The sequence below is a fragment of the Cydia splendana genome, chromosome 19 (assembly GCF_910591565.1).
Source record: "Cydia splendana chromosome 19, ilCydSple1.2, whole genome shotgun sequence".
NCBI classification, from domain to species: Eukaryota; Metazoa; Arthropoda; class Insecta; order Lepidoptera; family Tortricidae; genus Cydia; species Cydia splendana.
This window is the reverse complement of record NC_085978.1, coordinates 3,131,625-3,152,161: the sequence shown is the minus strand read 5'-3', so window position 1 is coordinate 3,152,161 and position 20,537 is coordinate 3,131,625. Positions and strand designations below refer to the sequence as shown.

At 39.2% G+C, this 20,537-nt stretch overlaps 1 protein-coding gene across 1 annotated transcript; it reads left to right on the top strand.

Annotated features, from left to right (window-relative positions):
• Positions 1-474: 474 nt before the first annotated feature.
• On the top strand, positions 475-18,916 carry LOC134799873 (merlin). Its single transcript, XM_063772290.1, has 13 exons — positions 475-828; positions 1,717-1,846; positions 2,493-2,698; positions 4,496-4,620; positions 5,256-5,358; positions 6,148-6,354; positions 9,985-10,089; positions 11,754-11,885; positions 12,949-13,095; positions 13,728-13,928; positions 14,490-14,665; positions 15,750-15,854; positions 16,787-18,916. The coding sequence occupies exons 1-13, from the start codon at positions 742-744 to the stop codon at positions 16,890-16,892; spliced, it is 1,830 nt and encodes a 609-aa protein (XP_063628360.1). The 5' UTR covers positions 475-741; the 3' UTR covers positions 16,893-18,916.
• Positions 18,917-20,537: the final 1,621 nt, after the last annotated feature.

Sequence of the window (20,537 nt, the reverse complement as noted above, 5' to 3'; positions counted from 1 at the left end):
AGGTTGTGTGAAGCGTTTTACAGAAGAGAAAAAAAGTATATCCATCTCTTTTTTGGGGTAATTATACTAGCATAGGGAAAATACAGTATGATTCTCTCTGATTATGCACGAATGAGAAAAGATCCTGGCCAAACTATACATTCCATCTTATGCTAATGTGTCATTCATATGACTTATGGTCACCCTAATTAGAAAGAGATGGAGGGTTCAGGTTTGACCTCTCATGTGGACACACTTTTTGGCCATTGTACACTATCCAGTTTACTCTCTACGTCCGTGACATAGACCGATACTTGGACCGATTTGTTCAACCTCTCATACAAAAAAATAAATGTCTGTATAATGATATGGCTTTTATTTACCATCAAAAAGCTTTCTGTGTTTAAATAAAAATATTTTTGACTAAATAAAAAGTTTCTTATTGGTATAAAAGTCCTTATCACGCAAAAGGCGTTAACTTTGTAATGACAGGAAATGGTAATTGAAGTGACCCGGAACGGAACGTAAAGTACCCAATTTTTCTTTCGTACATCGTATGTACTCCCTGTTTCATTGCGTTTTTCTTGTTTGTAAATAATAACCGCTGGAAATAGTACGTAATGTGAAATTACACGCATTCCTCAGTCGAGTGCTCGTTACGTAAAAGGTAACCATTGCCGTGCAATTAGTTAATTCGCCGTAAAACTCCTAACCTATCGGTTGATGTTTTGTTAAGGAGTAGATGAACTATGTGATGTAAAAATGCCGCCTTTTAGAAGAAAGAAGGCGTCTAAATCCTTTCCAGTGAAGGTGTGTACATTGGATGCCGAATTGGAATTCAACCTTGAGGTGAGATGTCAACTTTTATGCCTATGTTATTGTTTGGTCATTTACTAATTAAGGAATTAGTACAATAGGTTCACTATGAGTCACCCTGCGAATGCCTGGTCCTGTAAATGTGCATAGGAGTGATAATTTCTCTGGTAAACACCCACGCACGGTGCGAAAACAGGGCAGTGTTTATTCATTACAAAGGTTTGACTAGTGATGACAATTAATAATATAAACAAACATAGTTTACATTAGGAGAGCATGCTTTGTCACTGTATCTGGCAACAACAGGGCTCAGTAACAGATAATCGACTGGTTTTATTTGTTGTATTATCAATAAGCATGCATATGTGATTGTACATTTAACTTTTCATTAACTTCATATTTTAAAGGTAACTTGATATCAATTACTTATACGAGACAGCAGTAAAAATATGTTAATCATACATTTTAATGCCTGGAAATCAACAACTTACTATTTTGTATTTTATTGTACGATATTGATTTACAATACATTACAATAAGAAAAAAATGTTAATAAATGTTATAGACTAGGGCAATAGTCCCTGTGACCAAATGAGTTCATTTGGTCCGATTGGTAGGACAAAGTGGACTTACAATTCCTGGTAATCCGATTAATTGGACCAAGCGGAAAAAAACTGTTCATGAGGTCCGATTGGTAGGACAATGACTACTGCCCTGCTAAGCCAATTAGTGGTATCTCAAATAAAAATTGAATGCAAACATATAGCTTACATTCTTTATCTGAAAATTCATTCATCATTTGTTTTTGAGATACTGCTATTCGGCTTAGGAGGGCAGAGTAGCACCAAGTGGCCAGAGCGTGAAATACTGGAAATTCATTTCTCTCTCCAACCCTACATATAAACAATTATTTTTATGCAGTGGCGAGCAACAGGAAGGGATTTGTTTGACCTAGTCTGCAGGACCATAGGCCTGCGGGAAACATGGTTCTTTGGGCTACAGTTCGAGGACACCAAACATTTCATAAGCTGGCTCAAATTAGACAAAAGAGGTAAGTTCACATTAAATTAGAATCTAATTACTAAAAGTACCACAAAAATGTGTTGTACTGCTGATATATAATGACATATTCAAATATGGCTAACGGTCCAAATTGACCCTGTATATTAGTGCTGCCATCTCGGGTCTCCCTGGATTTCTCCTAGTTATAGCACTTATAGCCAACCCCATTGTCTGAGGCTGGGTAGTTAAAAAAGTTTTTAACAGCTGGTCACTCTCCGTCTTAGAGTGTGATCATTATCAACATTCAGTTTTCTTTTATTAGTATATAAACTTCTTCACAAACATTTCACTCATAAAACATATCGCCGCTATACTTACTCAACCTCGTATCTGCAACACTCATTTGATGACAAAAACACCCGTATTCCGAATGAAAGAAAACATTTCCATCAAATGATTATTGCAGATATGAGGTTGAGTAAGTATAGCGACGATATGGAATGTAATCTCACAATTTTATAAGGAAAACATTTTTCATAATTTGGAATTACCAGAGAACACCTCACTAATTTTAAAGTGATTTGTATTTTTTATATTACTACATTTCTTAATTGCTCTCTTCTCTATCTTCTTAAACCAAGTACTTGAGTATTGCATGTGTAAATCCAGTGCAACATATGTTCTTCCTCTTACAGTACAAGACCAATGTGTCTCCCAAATGCCGGGCACACCGTTCATGCTACTCTGCAAGCTTTACCCCGAGGATGTGGCCGAGGAACTCATCCAGGAGGTCACACAGCATCTACTGTTCCTGCAAGTCAAGCAGGCGATCCTGAGCATGGATATATACTGCCCACCGGAGGCGTCTGTCCTACTTGCTAGCTATGCAGTGCAGGCCAAGGTATGTGTTATTCTCCTAGTAATGAAACAACCTGTAGACTGACTTTTTTATGTAGATATCTCGATATTGTAGAGCTAAAAGCATAATGTAGAACCACTACAGTAGGGGACACTGATAAAGGGTCAGTTTGATCTAGTGCCCTAACTTAGGGGTTATCCATTAATTACGTCACACGAATTTCTAGGTTTTTTGACCCCTCCCCCCCCCTTGTCACATTTGGTCACATTTGGCAAACCCCTCCCCCCTAGTGTGACGTCACATTTTTTCTACGAAATCGCCAAATCGAATTAAGTAAGTACCTAAGTATTATTAATATTTTATCAAAATATTTTTGACGATATAAATATTAGTAATTTTATAACCCAAAACTGCTTAGGAAAGAAAATTAAAAGAATAAAAACGATTATCGTTTTAAAAAGTTGTTATTTAATTTAAATGTACAGCGAATAAAATAATTTAATAAAAAAATTCGGTTACTGATGAAGTTAAAGTGACGTCACAAAGTTTGTGTCTCCCCCCTCCCCCATGTCACAATATGTCACATTTTCTTGACCCCCTCCCTCCCCCTAAACGTGTGACGTAATTAATGGATGACCCCTTAGGTTGGTCTCTAAGAAGCTTTTGATCCTGGATAGAAATGGAATCAATTGGCATCAATGAAATTTCTTGACATATTTGACGAATTCGTCGCAATTTTTTTTCAAAATCTGTGAAAGTCAATATTTGTTAAGAGCCCATCAACGTGCACACTAGCGCCACTGCTAATTAATCGTGATTATTTAAATTTAACGAAAGATATTTTAAAAAGGAGGACGCTACGTACTATATTTTGTATTTAGGTACCTTTTGATGTTCTGCGATTTCGGTGGTCTCCATCCAGTTTTTCCCATATTGCCTTAGATGGTGTATCCCTACCAGTCTGCTCTGACTTCCGGTACCTTGGGTCATTGATCCAAAGTGACGGAAACATCGACCGAGACGTGAAAAATAGAATAAATGTGGGATGGATGAAATGGCGACAGGTCTCTGGAACAACTTGCGATCCACGAATGCCCCTTAAACTTAAGTGGAAAATAAACAGAACGATCATGAGACCTGTTGTAATGTATGGATCAGAATGCTGGGCGTCGAAAGTAGCGGATGAAAGAAGAGTGCACGCAGCGGAAATGAGAATGCTGAGATGGATGTGTGGAGTGACGAGAAAGGATCGTATTAAGAATGAGTATATAAGAGGAAGTTTGAAAGTAGCTCCAGTAACGGAGAAAATGAGGAGTACTAGGTTAGCGTGGTATGGGCATGTAATGAGGAGGGATGAATGCCATATAGGCAAAAGAATATTAGGGATGAATGTTGATGGACGGAGAGCGTATGGTAGACCCAAAAAACGATGGATGGATTGTGTGAAAGAGGATATGAGAAAGAAAGGAGTGAGAGCTGAGGAGACGAAAGACAGAGGAGAATGGAAGAGAAAAACATGTTGTGCCGACCCCACATAACGTGGGATAAGGGCAGGGGAAAGAAGAAGGTACCTTTTGAATACATCAAACTAGTTTTTATGTTGCTGGATTCGTCGATCTATGAACTCGAAACAAAAACGGCCGTTTTAACTTTGGACGCATAGATTGACGAATCCCGCAACATAAACTGTGCTGTGGCTGACTGAAGTAGCATGACAAATACGAACGTTTCCGAGAAAATACGATGGAAAACAATTATGCACTACATCTGTATTTGGCTCTTTTCCCTCTTACAAAGGTCATGGAAATAATTTACTCCCCTAATTCTAATTGTTGACAGTATGGAGACTACGACGAGACAGCCTCTAAGCCCGGTATGCTGGCCAGCGAAGACCTACTGCCACAGCGGGTCATTGACCAGTACCAGATGACCCCTGAAATGTGGGAGGACCGGATTAAAATATGGTAAATATTCCATATGACTATAGTTCGTTTTTTTAGCATTAGAAAAAAGGTAAACAATCTTGACGTGTCTTTCTATTGAAAACACTTTTGAAAAATAAGTCACGGCAAATATGTAACAATTATGAATCATATACGACTATTTACATCTCTTCATCATCTTTTGCTTTCATTAGTAATAGTTGCTGATTTTTAAAAAGCGTTGTTCAATTAAAAGACTCGTCAAGATCGCGTAGTCTTTTTCTAATGCCAAAAAAACGAACTATAGCTATCGTTATAGAGTTTGTCCTCGATTGTTCGCATGGAACTCGTTAATTTAATTTGTATTCGTAATTGCAAATTTTGCCGCAAAAATACCGATCTCTCTAGCCATAGATTTATGACAACTATTTTCATGACGTCCCATGATATGATATCGTAATTCAATCACTGCAATAAACGCGTAGTGCATTCCGATCCTGATTGCGCGGAATAAATCTGTATATATTACCATTACATCGCAACGGTACTGTTATACGAAGTAACCGGATTTGTGGATCGATGTACATATCAGTTTCATTTACATCTAGTTACCATAATTATTATTATAGCACTCCATTTTTAAATACTGATGATCTAATTTCATGAATTTGATTTAGGTACGCGGACCACAAGGGCATGTCGCGGGACGAAGCCGAAATGGAGTACCTGAAAATAGCACAAGACTTGGACATGTACGGCGTCAACTATTTCTCCATCAATGTAAGTACTAAAATCCTTTTTAGGGTTCCGTACCCAAAGGGTAAAACGGGACCCTATTACTAAGACTTCACTGTCCGTCCGTCCGTCCGTCCGTCCGTCTGTCACCAGGCTGTATCTCACGAACCGTGATAGACAGTTGAAATTTTCACAGATGATGTATTTCTGTTGCCGCTATAACAACAAATACTAAAAACAGAATAAAATAAAGATTTAAATGGGGCTCCCATACAACAAACGTGATTTTTGACCAAAGTTAAGCAACGTCGGGAGTGGTCAGTACTTGGATGGGTGACCGTTTTTTGTTTGCTTTTTTTTTCCTTTTTTTTTTGCATTATGGTACGGAACCCTTCGTGCGCGAGTCCGACTCGCACTTGCCCGGTTTTTTTATTGTTTTTATTATGTTAACTGCAAGTGCTACAAGTAATTTAACTGTTATATCTATATTTTCCCGAGGGTCTACAGTATGGGGTTCTTCAAAAAACGAGTGTACAGGTTTTTAAAAGGTCGGCAACGCGCATGTAACACCTCTGGAGTTGCAGGCGTCCATAGGCTACGGTGACTGCTTACCATCAGGCGGGCCGTATGCTTGTTTGCCACCGATGTGGTATAAAAAGAAATATTTATCTAATACAATACCAAACAAATTACCAAAACAGAATCCTGTATCAAGTTCCATCGAGTAAACATATTATGGACTCAGAATCATTGGTACCTACAAGGGTACATACGTAGCGACTCCTATATTTATTTGTGACCCGCTAAATATTAACTTGATTTTATATATTTCAGAACAAGAAAGACACAGACCTCTACCTCGGCGTGACAGCGTTAGGCCTCAACATATACGAGAAGGACAACAAGCTGATGCCAAAAACGACGTTTCCGTGGTCCGAGATAAAGCATATATCGTTCGACGACAAGAAGTTTATCATCAAGTTTGTCGACAAGGCGGCCAATAATTTTATATTCTTCTCGCCTAAGGGAATGAATAAATTGGTGAGTTAGATTAAAACATTAGTTTGATGGTAATAAGTAGGAATATGCACACCGTATGAAGACGTATGCATTAATTTTAGAAGGGTAACTAGCGACCCGCCCCGGCTTCGCACGGGTTAACAAATTATACACCTAAACCTTCCTCAAGAATCACTCTATTGATAGGTGAAAACCGCATGAAAATCCGTTCAGTAGTTTTTGAGTTTATCGCGAACATACATACAAACACACAAACAGACAGACGCGGCGGGGGACTTTGTTTTATAAGGACGTTTCCTTGGTCCGAGATAAAGCATATATCGTTCGACGACAAGAAGTTTGTCATCAAGTTTGTCGACAGGGCGGCCAATAATTTTATATTCTTCTCGCCTAAGGGAATGAATAAATTGGTGAGTTGGTTTTATTATACGGGACTCTGTTATCTCGCAATTTTATATGAATAATAATTATATTTTGGTACATTTTTTCTTCAGTAGTGACGTTGTTTCATTTATATAATTGCAGAAACTATTTTAAACACTTATAGTTAGGGAGGCGAATAGGGGAATTTTCGGCAATACTCGAGCGTGGCAGCTTAAGATATGAGAGATACCTTAGACCTAATAGAACAACCTTGTAAAGTATTTAGCTCTATATGTAGTGACGCGCGCCTAGGATAGAGGATCAGATTAGTAAAAAAAAATGGATAGAGTGAAATACTCGAGCGCCTCAGATTAAGATATTGGGGGTTGATTTTAGTGTTTAAAGACTAAATTTAACTAATCTGACGATAAGTCCTTGACGCCGCCGAGTTATAGGGTCGCGAACTTGTAAAAAAAAAACGTTAATCCGGCATTCTCGAGCGCGATTTTTTTATTTTTTATTTTGAAGAATATAATCTAAAACTTACTAAAAATACAAAATCTGCCGGTTTCCGCATGACCGGAAGTGTGGAGGAGCCATTTCGTCTTCCTAAGAACGCGTTGCGGCATATAAGTCGCGAACGATACATTTTACAAAAAAAAAGTTTAAATAAACAAAAAAGGTAATTTTATTTTACACAAAAAAGGTCTCTTTACATTTTTGTCCAAAGTTAAAACTTTTTGACTTGAAGCATCATAAAATTCGGTCAGATTAAGAGAACCCACCAACATTTTTGTCAGATTAAAAAAATATGCTTTCAGGATACCGAGATAAACCTCCCCTATGAAAATCTGACGCGCTCGAGTATTTCAAAAAAACTTTTTTTTTTTGCATTTTCAAAAATTCATCGTAACTTATCGTCACGCCGAAATCGTCAGTTTTTTTAAAGGAAGCTTCCTTGGGGCCTACTTAACACCCCTTCCGAAAATCTGACGCGCTCGAGTAAATTTTTTTTTTTTGCATTTTTGACTACTTTATATGCCTACCCCCACCACGCAAACCGGCAGATTAGTATACCGTTGTTATCAGAGGCACTCGGGGCATACGTAGTATGAATATCTGACGCGCTCGAGAATGCCCAAGTAACTGTTTTTTTTAACATTTTTGAAAAACCGTACACGCCAAACCCACCGCTAAAATGGTTTTTGCCATACGAGCTTTTCTTTTCGAAATTATTTTATCTTTCGATTTTGATAGGTCTCGACGGCGCCGTTGAATTACGCCATTTAGCTACCTCGCCTCCCTAACTAGTTAGGGAGGCGAATAGGGGAATTTTCGGCAATACTCGAGCGTGGCAGCTTAAGATATGAGAGATACCTTAGACCTAATAGAACAACCTTGTAAAGTATTTAGCTCTATATGTAGTGACGCGCGCCTAGGATAGAGGATCAGATTAGTAAAAAAAAATGGATAGAGTGAAATACTCGAGCGCCTCAGATTAAGATATTGGGGGTTGATTTTAGTGTTTAAAGACTAAATTTAACTAATCTGACGATAAGTCCTTGACGCCGCCGAGTTATAGGGTCGCGAACTTGTAAAAAAAAAACGTTAATCCGGCATTCTCGAGCGCGATTTTTTTATTTTTTATTTTGAAGAATATAATCTAAAACTTACTAAAAATACAAAATCTGCCGGTTTCCGCATGACCGGAAGTGTGGAGGAGCCATTTCGTCTTCCTAAGAACGCGTTGCGGCATATAAGTCGCGAACGATACATTTTACAAAAAAAAAGTTTAAATAAACAAAAAAGGTAATTTTATTTTACACAAAAAAGGTCTCTTTACATTTTTGTCCAAAGTTAAAACTTTTTGACTTGAAGCATCATAAAATTCGGTCAGATTAAGAGAACCCACCAACATTTTTGTCAGATTAAAAAAATATGCTTTCAGGATACCGAGATAAACCTCCCCTATGAAAATCTGACGCGCTCGAGTATTTCAAAAAAACTTTTTTTTTTTGCATTTTCAAAAATTCATCGTAACTTATCGTCACGCCGAAATCGTCAGTTTTTTTAAAGGAAGCTTCCTTGGGGCCTACTTAACACCCCTTCCGAAAATCTGACGCGCTCGAGTAAATTTTTTTTTTTTGCATTTTTGACTACTTTATATGCCTACCCCCACCACGCAAACCGGCAGATTAGTATACCGTTGTTATCAGAGGCACTCGGGGCATACGTAGTATGAATATCTGACGCGCTCGAGAATGCCCAAGTAACTGTTTTTTTTAACATTTTTGAAAAACCGTACACGCCAAACCCACCGCTAAAATGGTTTTTGCCATACGAGCTTTTCTTTTCGAAATTATTTTATCTTTCGATTTTGATAGGTCTCGACGGCGCCGTTGAATTACGCCATTTAGCTACCTCGCCTCCCTAACTATTAGTTGAACAAAAACAAATAATACATTTTAAAATGTTCGTCGTAATTTTCTGTTACTTATATATATAGCTTATGGATATTTAAAAAATCGGCGTGTTGTTTAAGTAATTATACAATGTCAAGTAAGAATTTTTTTTGTCAGATATGACGCGCTGTGTTCCATGTTGAAATGGCCTTGTAACTATAGTTGTCAAGAGGATCCCAGGAAACATGATGGTAACAAGTGATAAAATAGTAGTTTGTGTTACAAGGGATCAAAATGATATATTTCCGACAAGGGCGTACATTGAATCCTGAGCGTAATGAGGGATTCAAGTGTTAACGCCCAAGACGAAATAATTTTGATACCGTGTGACACATACTGCTTTTCACATCAACTATGAGGAAAATAAAAAAATCTTAGTGTTGACACAATTATTATGTTTCAAAATATTATTCAAGCTAAAAAAAGAATGCAAAAAATAACAAGAATAATGTCCTAGAACAGAAAAGTGCCACTTTGATCCCTCCTAGCGCCTAGAGGGCAAGAAAAAGCCCTTTTCCGAATAGGTGATGTGAAAAAGTTTATCCACTAAACCAGGGGTCTCCAAACTTTTTTAGCTGAGTGCCATATTGCGCCTCAGAAACTTTCGCGCGGGCCACCGTTTTTGCGCCGGGGGAGGGTGTCTGGTTGCTGCTGTTAGGAACAGTTCCACTCTCAATGAATGCTGAACCCCTGGAGCCTGGCTCCCGCGGGCCGGACAGTGGGCACTCGCTTTGGGTCGCGGGCCGGATTGGAACGCGTCGCGGGCCGGATTTGGCCCGCGGGTCGTGGTTTGGAGACCCCTGCACTAAAATATTGATTGTTGCAGATCCTTGATCTATGTATCGGCAACCACGATCTATACATGCGTCGCCGAAAACCGGACACCATGGAGGTCCAGCAGATGAAAGCCCAAGCCAAAGAGGAGAAACAGGTAAAATATAGTTTCATTCACGTGACCACCAAAGAATATACGCAATGCTACCAATAGGGGGTATTACTGCAATGTTCTGCCGCCAGAGTGCAGCACTATCTTCTCTAGAAACTATAGAGTAAGTTATACACACTGTGCCTTAAACTGTTTTTTTGACAAGTTTTTACAGACAATAAAATATGACATTGATGCATCAAGGCGGTTTGTTAACAAGGGCCTACCGGGAAACGCGAAATTTAGTTATCTGCCTCTTTATCGCTCGAATAAGCAAGAGTGATAGAGGTTAGATAACGCGAATTTCGATTTTCTTGTTTCGCGGTAGACCCCCAGATTGTGACGGATAGTGGTAGTGGCGCCTCCTACGCAGAGTTTCGCGTTATATTATTCCCTATTTGTAAACTATTGGGGTAGGCAACTGTCAAAGGTTTGCATAGATGGCACCATCATAGCTTGCCCTTTTTTCTATGAGATTTGGCTTAAAGGGCTGGCATGCAGGGCATATAATTCCATTAAGAAAACAAAAATTTGACACAATTCTAGGGACCGACACCGCTGGCGCCATCTGCTAAATACTTCGATCGGCCAACCCCATTCAAAATGGCTGACATACCATAAACAACGTACTTAATTTAGTTGGTTTTTGTTGTTCCCGTCAATACTTGGTGTTGGTATACGTACTTGATACTTTTTAGAAAATGAAAAGGGAAACTATGGCAAACTTATTTATACTTAGTCTGAGGTAAAAAAGATCGTTTAAAGGACTATGCGTCAAAATGGCCCCAAAACCAACAGAGTTGAGAGTTAGGTTATTAGATAGGTATTTCTCTGTACTTCATTTCGTTCTATGGGCACCAAGCGGAATACCATTGCAGAACTGAGATATTGGTATTTTTGTCAAAATGTCGTCACCCTTATTACCTAGGCCATAGAGTCCACCGCCGGGCGAGCGCGGCAAATCATTCAGTGTGCTCGCCCGGCGGTGCGCGAACATCTACCCTGCAGCAATTAATTTACTTACTTGGACTCTATTGCCTAGGTAATAAGGGTGACGACGTTTTGGCTAAAATACCAATATCTCAGTTCTGCAATGGAATTCCGCTTGGTGCCCATAGAACAAAATGAAGTACATATACCTATCCAATGACCTTACTCTCATTCCTGTTGGTGTTGGGTCCAGGCTCCATACAAAGTTGCCCATGGTCCTTTACGATTTTTCTTAAAACGTTTTACGTACCCAAATCTTTCTATAAACATTATAATGGCGCAGTCAGTAGGTCCCAGAACTTTCAAAGTTAATTTAATTATCTTATCGTAGTTTCCAAATTACTTTTGAATGAATGAAATGTATTTATTTGTCAGAATATGGTACATTGATGTAATCTTAAATTAGAATTCATGCAAGTTCCACCATATTATACCGTAAAATCGGTGGGGGGTTTTATTTCAAGAATTATAAAAAATACTAGCGACCCGCCCCGGCTTCGCACGGGTTAACAAATTATACACCTAAACCTTCCTCAAGAATCACTCTATTGATAGGTGAAAACCGCATGAAAATCCGTTGAGTAGTTTTTGAGTTTATCGCGAACATACAATCAAACAGACAGACGCGGCGGGGGACTTTGTTTTATAAGGTGTAGTGATGGAATGTTTTTTTTGTTTAGCGCCGACAAATCGAGCGTAACAAGCTAGCGCGCGAAAAGCAACTACGGGAGGCTGCGGAAAGAGAGCGAGCCGCGATGGAGCAGAGGCTGCTGCAGTATCAGGAAGAGATCCGGTTAGCCAACGAAGCTCTGGTAAGAACTTACTAGCACCACAGTCTATTAATTATTAAACTTATAAGTATAATAATACATATGTAAATATACATTGACAAATGTAGGGTAGAAAAGGGGTTTCAATCAATGTGTAGAGAAGGGGGGCACCGTCGTCTAACACAAGCCACCTGGCAGTGGACTTAAAGCGGTGGCGTGTGCCTCGGATGCACATGCTGGTGGCGCGTATAACGGCGATACTGATCCTGCATCTCAACCAGCCCAGTATGGTGCTTAATGAGCGGTTTCACCGTTGAGATATAGTTTCTGCCATATGTTTGATAAAGGAGGACAGTCTATAAAACTACAGTCATTCGACGAAGCCGTCTAGACAGGGCAATCGTGTGGGTTAGGGGCGAGGGATGGGTCGCGCGCACCTGAGCTGCATACATCGCCATTGTTAATAACTCGGTACTACTTACAGGGCTAACTTATCTTATAGTACGTCAAGTGTAAGTCTTGGGCTGTTGTGTAAAAGTCTGTGACAACCCTACTGTGTTCATGTGCGGTGTCCACTGTTAATTTTTACAATGTGCTAGCAGCTAGAATGCCAAAAACGTTAACCTATCTAGGTTTTGGACTTTTGGCATCTGCCAAAAGTCTAATTTTAAGTCAATATAGGTCTTAGGACAATTAAATAAAAAAAATATAAAAGAATATTGTGTAAAAAAGTTATTTTGCTGTCACCCTATAAAAAATATTCCTATGATAAAGAGGCCTCCGCAAAAAAGACGTAACGTATTGCTATACAGTACTTAATTTTTTTAAAGATATTTTTAAGCTAGCAAGTTAGATACATTATGAAGAAACACATGCTTAAATGATGAGAGTATAATTTAATCCCTATCTTGTAACGATATAATAAATATCTAATGGTATTGTATAATTAATTCAATATACCTAGACTCCTTAACTGAAAAATCTTTTTAATTTAAGATTAGTAGTTAAGTTTGTACAAAATGCATGCTTTTTCTAATGGAATAAACAGATTTTTTTAAACAGACACTTGCATATACGTATATAAGGAATATTATTTCGTTCCCAGCGCCGTTCAGAAGAAACTGCAGAGCTATTAGCGGAAAAGGGACGGGTAGCAGAAGAAGAAGCGTCTCTACTAGCACAGAAGGCAGCAGACGCTGAACGGGATAACGCCCGCCTCAGGCTATCTGCTATACGCACCGAGGAAGAAAAGGTAAGAGTCTAAAAGGACGGGTGGCTGAAGAAGAAGCATCTCTGCTAGCACAGAAGGCGGCAGACGCTGAACGGGATAACGCCCGGCTCAGGCTATCTGCTATACGGACCGAGGAGGAAAAGGTATGATCCAACACACAACTGAAACCTATATATTTCAGATAAAAGTGTTGAGAACAGAAGAAACTTTCGACGGTTATCTGAATGAATGAATGAAAGTTTATTCACAATCTGCAAGCTTTGAGGAAATTCCATACACTACACCTACACCTTATAAAGTCAAAGTCCCCACCGCGTCTGTCTGTTTGTGTGAATGTATGTTCGCGATAAACTGAAAAACTACTGAACGGATTTTCATGCGATTTTCACCAATCAATAGAGAGATTCTTGAGGAAGGTTTAGGTGTATTTTTGTTACGGTTTTGTGTAACCCGGGCGAAGCCGGGACGGGTCGCTAGTTTGACATAAAAGTGATTTGAATCTAAGCGTCTCAATTTTATTCATAGTATTTGTTACCCGAAAATACCTCTCTCCACTTCGCCTGAGTATTGCTTTACATTGTTACTGACATACACGGCTGGCCAGATTACATATATGTTCTAAGAAACTTTATAAAATATTATACTCATTACAGGTCCACCTAGAACGCAAGACCCGCGAAGCCGAATTCCTCACAGCGCGTCTAGTCGAAGAGTCAGAAAAACGCGCCGCCGAAGCAGACAGGTTGAAAGCAGAGCTGGTCGCAGCCAGAGTCGCTGAGAAACAGGCTAAGGATAAGCTGTTAAACTTCCTTAGCAGGGCTGGTGCTGGGTCGCTACCTCCGCCTACTGTTAATGTGAGTAATACTTTGTTAAAAGATTCCAGGTTCGAATCTTGGTAGGGTAGCCATGTAAGGTCACATATGCTTTATGCGCCGCCGAAGCAGATAGGCTAAAAGCGGAATTGGTCGCAGCCAGGGGTAGCTGAAAAACAGGCTAAGGATAAGCTGTTGAACTTCTTAAGCAGAGCTGGTGCTGGGTCGTTACCTCCGCCTACTGTTAATGTGAGTAATACTTTGAAAAAAGATTCAAGGTTTGAATCGTGGCAGGGTCGCCATGTAAGGTCACATATGCTATACTTTACTACAACTTGTAAGAAGCCGCCACCTACTGTTAATGTGAGTATAATACTTTGTTAGAAGATTCTATATCCGTATCCTGGCAGGATCGCCATGTAAAGACAAGATATACCAAAGAAAAATATAGTGGTTGTTAAGGACCTAATTAATCATGAGTTTAACTATCGCTCCGCGTTACTTTGAAGAAGCTTTATTTAGAAATGTGGTTACTGTTCACAACTTAAAAATCAACCTGTATATTGATAGATTATGGTAAAAATCTTGTAATTTTTCTTGCAGTCATCAAGCACTGTCCCATCAAGCCTGTTCCCGTCAACCTGCTCCCTCCCCGCCGAGCTGGGGGAGCCTCCGGTCAACGGGTCCGCGGAGCCCGAGCTCAACTCCTGCCTGCTCGTGCCCGACGACTCCGACGACCCGCACATACACCGCCTGTCCAGAGAGATCGAGAAGGAGCGGTGAGTTAAGGCGTATCCAGACTAGTACATTTTTGGCCCATCTGATTAAATTGCCCGATCGAATCAGGACGTGCGGACGCAAACGCCAATTTGGCTCGCCGAATTCAACCGCCGATAATGACCGAATTTTCCGATATTACCGATAAAATGAGGTGTGGACGCAAGAATACCAATTTGTGACGCCAGTATTTTCGTTCTGGGGCATTTTTTCAATTTAAAGGGCTCTATTATCACCATAAATCTAATAAAATTGGTAATTAAATTGGAGATTGACGCCAATTTGATTTCTGATCAAATCGGTCGATTTGACCATCCCGTCTGGATACCGTTATACTTTTACAATAATTGTGACGTTCCCCGGAAAAAGGTACATTATGGCGGCTGGCGCTTACATCGCATAGCACCGCAATAGTATTGTAGCGGCGTTAATAATAGCGTAAGCGCCAACCGCCATAAGGTACCTTCACCCGTGGGACGTCACAATATATGTACTCTACATGTTCACTGCTTAACAAGGGGTCATCAGAGACCGATCTCTCGCTCGACTTTGCAAAAGGTGCTCTGATTCGGTTTCTTTTTAGCCAATTTATGACCTACTTACTTAGAACATTTAGTAACTGGAGACGCCTTGTCTGTCATTTTCTGTACAAAACAGTTACCGATTTTTGCGGGGGCCCTAGGGGCACGTCAAATTTTGTACGTAACGTACAAATAGCCATGTCATACAAAAGTTTGCACAATTGTGCAAGGTTTTCGGCAGAGGGATAAGCTCTTAAAGCGACAATCGCCCGGCAGGCGTTTGCCCTACCCTGATTGGCTTATACGATTCTACCATCCCTTTCTATTGTATTGCGCTTGCCACATTGCACGAATCGCAACAAACGAGTACAGTGACCATATTTTTTGTTATTGATGGATAAAAATGTCAAAAAAAATTCAAAAACAAGTACCACTTTATTTTAAAAAAAAATGTGTTGTACTGCTGATCTATAATGACATATTCAAATATGGCTAACGGTCCAAAAATGACCCTGTATGTTGTTACATATAACGGTTACTTTATCGAATAACGATTTATTTTCAGAGTGGAGTATCTAGCAAAGTCGAAGCACCTGCAACAGCAGCTTGAGTCGCTACGTTGCGAGTTCTCAGTACTACGGGTAGAGCGCGACGCGGCGACGCTTGACAGGTAATTACATTTTCACCACACCAGCTCGGAAAGGCTTACTTTGCACTTTAAAAACTGATAGCAAAGTTGCATTTTATTCACATGTGAGACAAAGTAATCAAATGCAAATTTTGAGTTGGTTTCTTATGTTTGCTGGTAGAAATGACTTTTAAATGATGATTTTGGATGATACATTTTTAATTACATTCATTTGGATTTGATTTGGTTTGATTTTGTTTGATATTTTACATTTAATATTTGCTTCAGGTTGGTGTGGTGAAAAATTTTGTGTTTCACTCGGGGGCAAATTTTGTTTAACCCTCGTGCTTTGAAACCCTCGCAACGCTCAAGATTCCATTTTTCGAACCACTCGCTATGCTCGTTGTTCAATTTTGGAATCTTTCGCTTGCTCGGGTATCAATATTAGCACGAGCAGTTAAACAACAACTTTGCCCCCTTGTAAAACAAATAACTATTATTTATGACATCTATACACGCGGCAGCGTGTCAAGCCAAGTTCAAAAGAAGAGAACTGGCGACGCAGCGACCATTATACATATTACACGAATCATTTCACTCTCCTCCACTTTTGACCCCTACGTAACTCAAAATCTATTTTACGTAAATATATGGAATTTGGTTTATTTATTGAGACCGGCTAACTAGAACTCCAAATTTCATGAATATAGCTCAACCGGTTATTAAGATACATACATCTTAAAATCGGGATTTTTCTCACTGACTGACTCACCTAACATTAAAAATCTAACCTAGCAAGTTAAAATTTGGCATCCAGATGGGCAATTGTGTGGTTCAAAAAGGAGATAAAGAAACGTGATTTTTTTGTGGTTTGTATTATTTTCCAAGATATATGCGACGTAAGGGCCAGCCGCCATAAGCTACCTTTTCCCGTGGAACGTCAAATTTTCTCATATTTTCATCTCTTGTTTCAGGATACACGAAGCGCAAGCAAAGGCGGGCGACACGAAATACTCCACGCTCCGAAGGTTAAGGCAGGGCTCCACCAACACTCGACTAGCGTTCTATGAGGAGCTCTAAATAGCTACACTCTTGGACGAAGGAGTTCAGAGAGGGAGCGAGCATGAACTGTAGGTGGCACCACAGGTGCCCCCTGTTTATTGGCGCGAAGTGTAAATGTCAAGTTTAACGCATTCAGCGCCAAGAACCCGACTGTCGGGTACACTGTTCGTAGCGACTACACGCTCCATACGGCAAAGACGTGGCTACGCGCTACGAGCGTAACCCGTAGCACTTAGTGGCAATTGTCTTAAGCTTCCAAAGTTGCCCACAAGATGTTAGAACCTACAATGCACAAGAAAACGTACGTGAAATGTAGAGGGCAGCACTTGCTTTGAAGTCTATGTACAGTTTATGCTTCCGATTGAGGCCACGAGATGGCAGACCCTCCAACACGCACGGTCCCTATACGGAATCAGTTTGATCCGGCTTTTCGGACCAGCCAGTAACTGTCACTGATCAGAAATGGCGTTTTTACTTTCGGATTACGTCGAGAAGTGGTGTTGTCAGCGGTGTTGTCTATTTGTCGGTCGCTGTTTACCAATGTTGACGCCACTTTTCGCCGATAGATGGCGTTGGCAAATTTTCGCTTCTTGTCTGTTACGCCGAGCGATGACATTGTAAAAATCTTTGTTAGTGTTGGCACGTTACGTCCAAAGATGGCGTTAGTGTCAGAAAACGTGGTAGAGTTGTGTAAGCCAAATTACCATTATCCTACAAACGTTATATAGGGAATTTATTAGAAAGAGGAGATAAGATAATTAACGTAGTCGGGTCATACACAGATTTTAAAACTAAATTTGACAATTTGTCACTCCTGTGGACAACAATTAACCTCTTGCTCTAGTCTAAGTAAATAGAAAAGGAGTACCCTTTACGTGGATAAGGGATATGTGGATAATAGTGATCGGTAACAACGTTTTAATAGGGAATATTACGCAAAAACTTTGCGTAGAGGGCGTCACTAGCACAATCACAGGGCCTACCGCGAAACACGAAAATCGAAAGTTCGGTTTTTGCCTCTCTACCACTCTTGCCTATTCGATCGATAGAGAGGCACATAACGAAATCAATTTTCACATTTCGCGGAAGGCCACCTGTAAACAAACCGCCTGACATTGATGCATCAATCAATGTCATAGTGAAAACTTGTCAAAAAACTGTTCAAGGCCTAGTGTGTATAAGTTACTCTATGGTTTACTATGGCACTAGTGCTGCACTCTGGCGGCAGAACTTGCAGTAATAATCCCTATTTCATGGCAGGAGTTAAAGTAAAGGAAAGTAACAATTTTGAAGGAGAAGGTCAATTAAGATTCATATAAAGGTTATTAACCTTAATCAATATTTTCAGCTGAATTTTACATTACAGATGCCAACTCAACAACGCTGCCATGAAATTAAAACGTGTCCACAGGAGAGATGCTAATTTCTTTGTATGATCCAATTACACTATTTTTGATTAGTGATTTAGATGCCTTTTATAAAATTAACAATATGCCTTAGATAATGAAACGTTGTGTGCGTAGCTGTACAATATTGGCCAAAATCATGCACACATACGTATATATGACAATAAATTTATGTATAATAATTTTTTATTGTTGATCTCCTATATAATCGACAATGTTGCCAAATTTTTTGACATAATTGACTCAGAATATTTTTTGTGCACAAAGTATTTTTTTAATTGTCCGCGATTGTATAATAAATTAATAACGTTCATACGCTTTTTATAATCAATTTAACATAATAATTGTAAGTATCAATCAAGATCTGGATAGTTAGTTTTCCATTTTTATATACTAGACGACGTAGACAATATAGACATTTAAGTTTTTAATTTGCAAGAGTGGCGTGGGTATTTAAATAACTCGATACCTAGTTAAAAGCCTGACCAGGAATATATGATCACGCGCCATGCTGCGGAATTTCACTGGAACTATTTTTTTTTTTCATACTATACTGAACTGTCACGCTTTACATTATTTAGACTCATTAGAGTAACAGCGCCCTCCTGACAAGTGTGTTATAAAAATGGGTAAAAAAACGTTTTCACCTCAGCGGCTCGAACAAGGGTACTTTGCTTCTTAAAAACAGTGAGCAAAATGCGATTTTGCTCACTGAGTCATTTTGTCTCACTCAGTGAGCAAAATGCGATTTTGTCAGTGAGAAAAATGCGATTTTGCTCACTGAGTGAGACAAAATGACATTCAAGTGACCTTTATAGTCAAATGTCATTTCAACATGCGGGGTCTAATACAAGTTCGATATTCTTGGGTTCTATTATCTCTGTGCCTCTAGGTATGTTCTCACTGCTTAGGGTGAAAAATTTTGTGTACTACACGAGATCAAAGTTATTTACATCTCGTGCGCTTTTGAATCCCTTACTACGCTCAAGATTCTAAATTAGAATCTTTCGCTTGCACGGGACTCATAATAAGCAGTCGAAGAAATATCAAACTTTGATCTCTTGTTGTACAAATAACTATATGTTGAAAATTTTTGCTTTTCGAACTGTCTAAAGCTCTGAACACATGATCAGTTCAAATTTTTAGATGGTATAATCTAGCTAACGAAACCATCTTCGTTAAGATTGACGAAATATGAAGTGAGCCGATCTCTCAGTTTGACATATTTTTTATTGTGAGCTCTTTAAGTCACGATATATTTTAATCACGCTACGTCAATATAAGTAGTTCAAATATTACCGGACCATTCTTTTATGTACCTTATGTTTTATTAGTTTAAGTCCATTTTCAGCTGATACCATATTCTTAGCGGCTACTTGGTGCTATTTCTTCGTCTTGAGTTCTATCGTGCAAGGAGACGGGCAAAAGGTTGTCAGAAATTACGCAAAATTTAACCCTAACACTTTGTAATAAAGTTCAAAATCAGGGTGGTAATATAAATTAAACACCTCTGCCTTATGGGGGCTTAACCCGTGTTCTACCTTTTTATTTAAACTGAGTCGATTTTAATATGGTTTCAACTGGTGATGTTAGTAATGTTAAACCCTATTTGTTTTTTTTTTAATATTTCCATAAGTATATCTTTATTAGGAAATCAAGGCAAATTTTGATATTTTCGCACGATGATATGCGTTGACATGACTGTATGTTTTAATGTAATATTGTATAACTTATGCAGTTAATTAATTACTTTGAAATGAAGTATTTCTTATGCCTGGGCCACACTAACGGGAAACGCCGTTGATTATCGCGATAGTGTACCCGTATGAAAAAAAACCGGACAAGTGCGAGTCGGACTCGCCCACCGAGGGTTCCGTGCTTTTTAGTATTTGTTGTTATAGCGGCAACAGAAATACATCAACTGTGAAAATTTCAACTGTTTAGCTGTCACGGTTCATGAGATACAGCCTGATGACAGACAGACGGACAGTGGAGTCTTAGTAATAGGGTCCCGTTTTTACCCTTTGGGTACGGAACCCTAAAAAAGTCCATTATTGTATTATATCCGCGTAAGTTACGGAGCGCTTTTTGAATTTCGAACATTTATTTAACCAAAAATGTCACTCATACGCTAACATGAGTCGTAAAATCAAGCCTATATACACCTTAATTAAAGGTATGGAAGCTTCACAAGAGTTCTTCGCGAAAATCGTCATGTCTTTCATATCATCCGTTGAAACTTGAACTTTATGCGTTG

What these genes read in the sequence shown, in the direction of transcription:
- LOC134799873 (XM_063772290.1), top strand. Translation starts at nt 742, where the DNA reads ATGCCGCCTTTTAGAAGAAAGAAGGCGTCTAAATCCTTTCCAGTGAAG. An exon ending in AATTGGAATTCAACCTTGAG is followed by an intron (nt 829 to 1,716) that starts GTGAGATGTCAA and finishes ATTTTTATGCAG; the next exon opens with TGGCGAGCAACAGGAAGGGA. An exon ending in CTAAGGGAATGAATAAATTG is followed by an intron (nt 6,355 to 9,984) that starts GTGAGTTAGATT and finishes TGATTGTTGCAG; the next exon opens with ATCCTTGATCTATGTATCGG.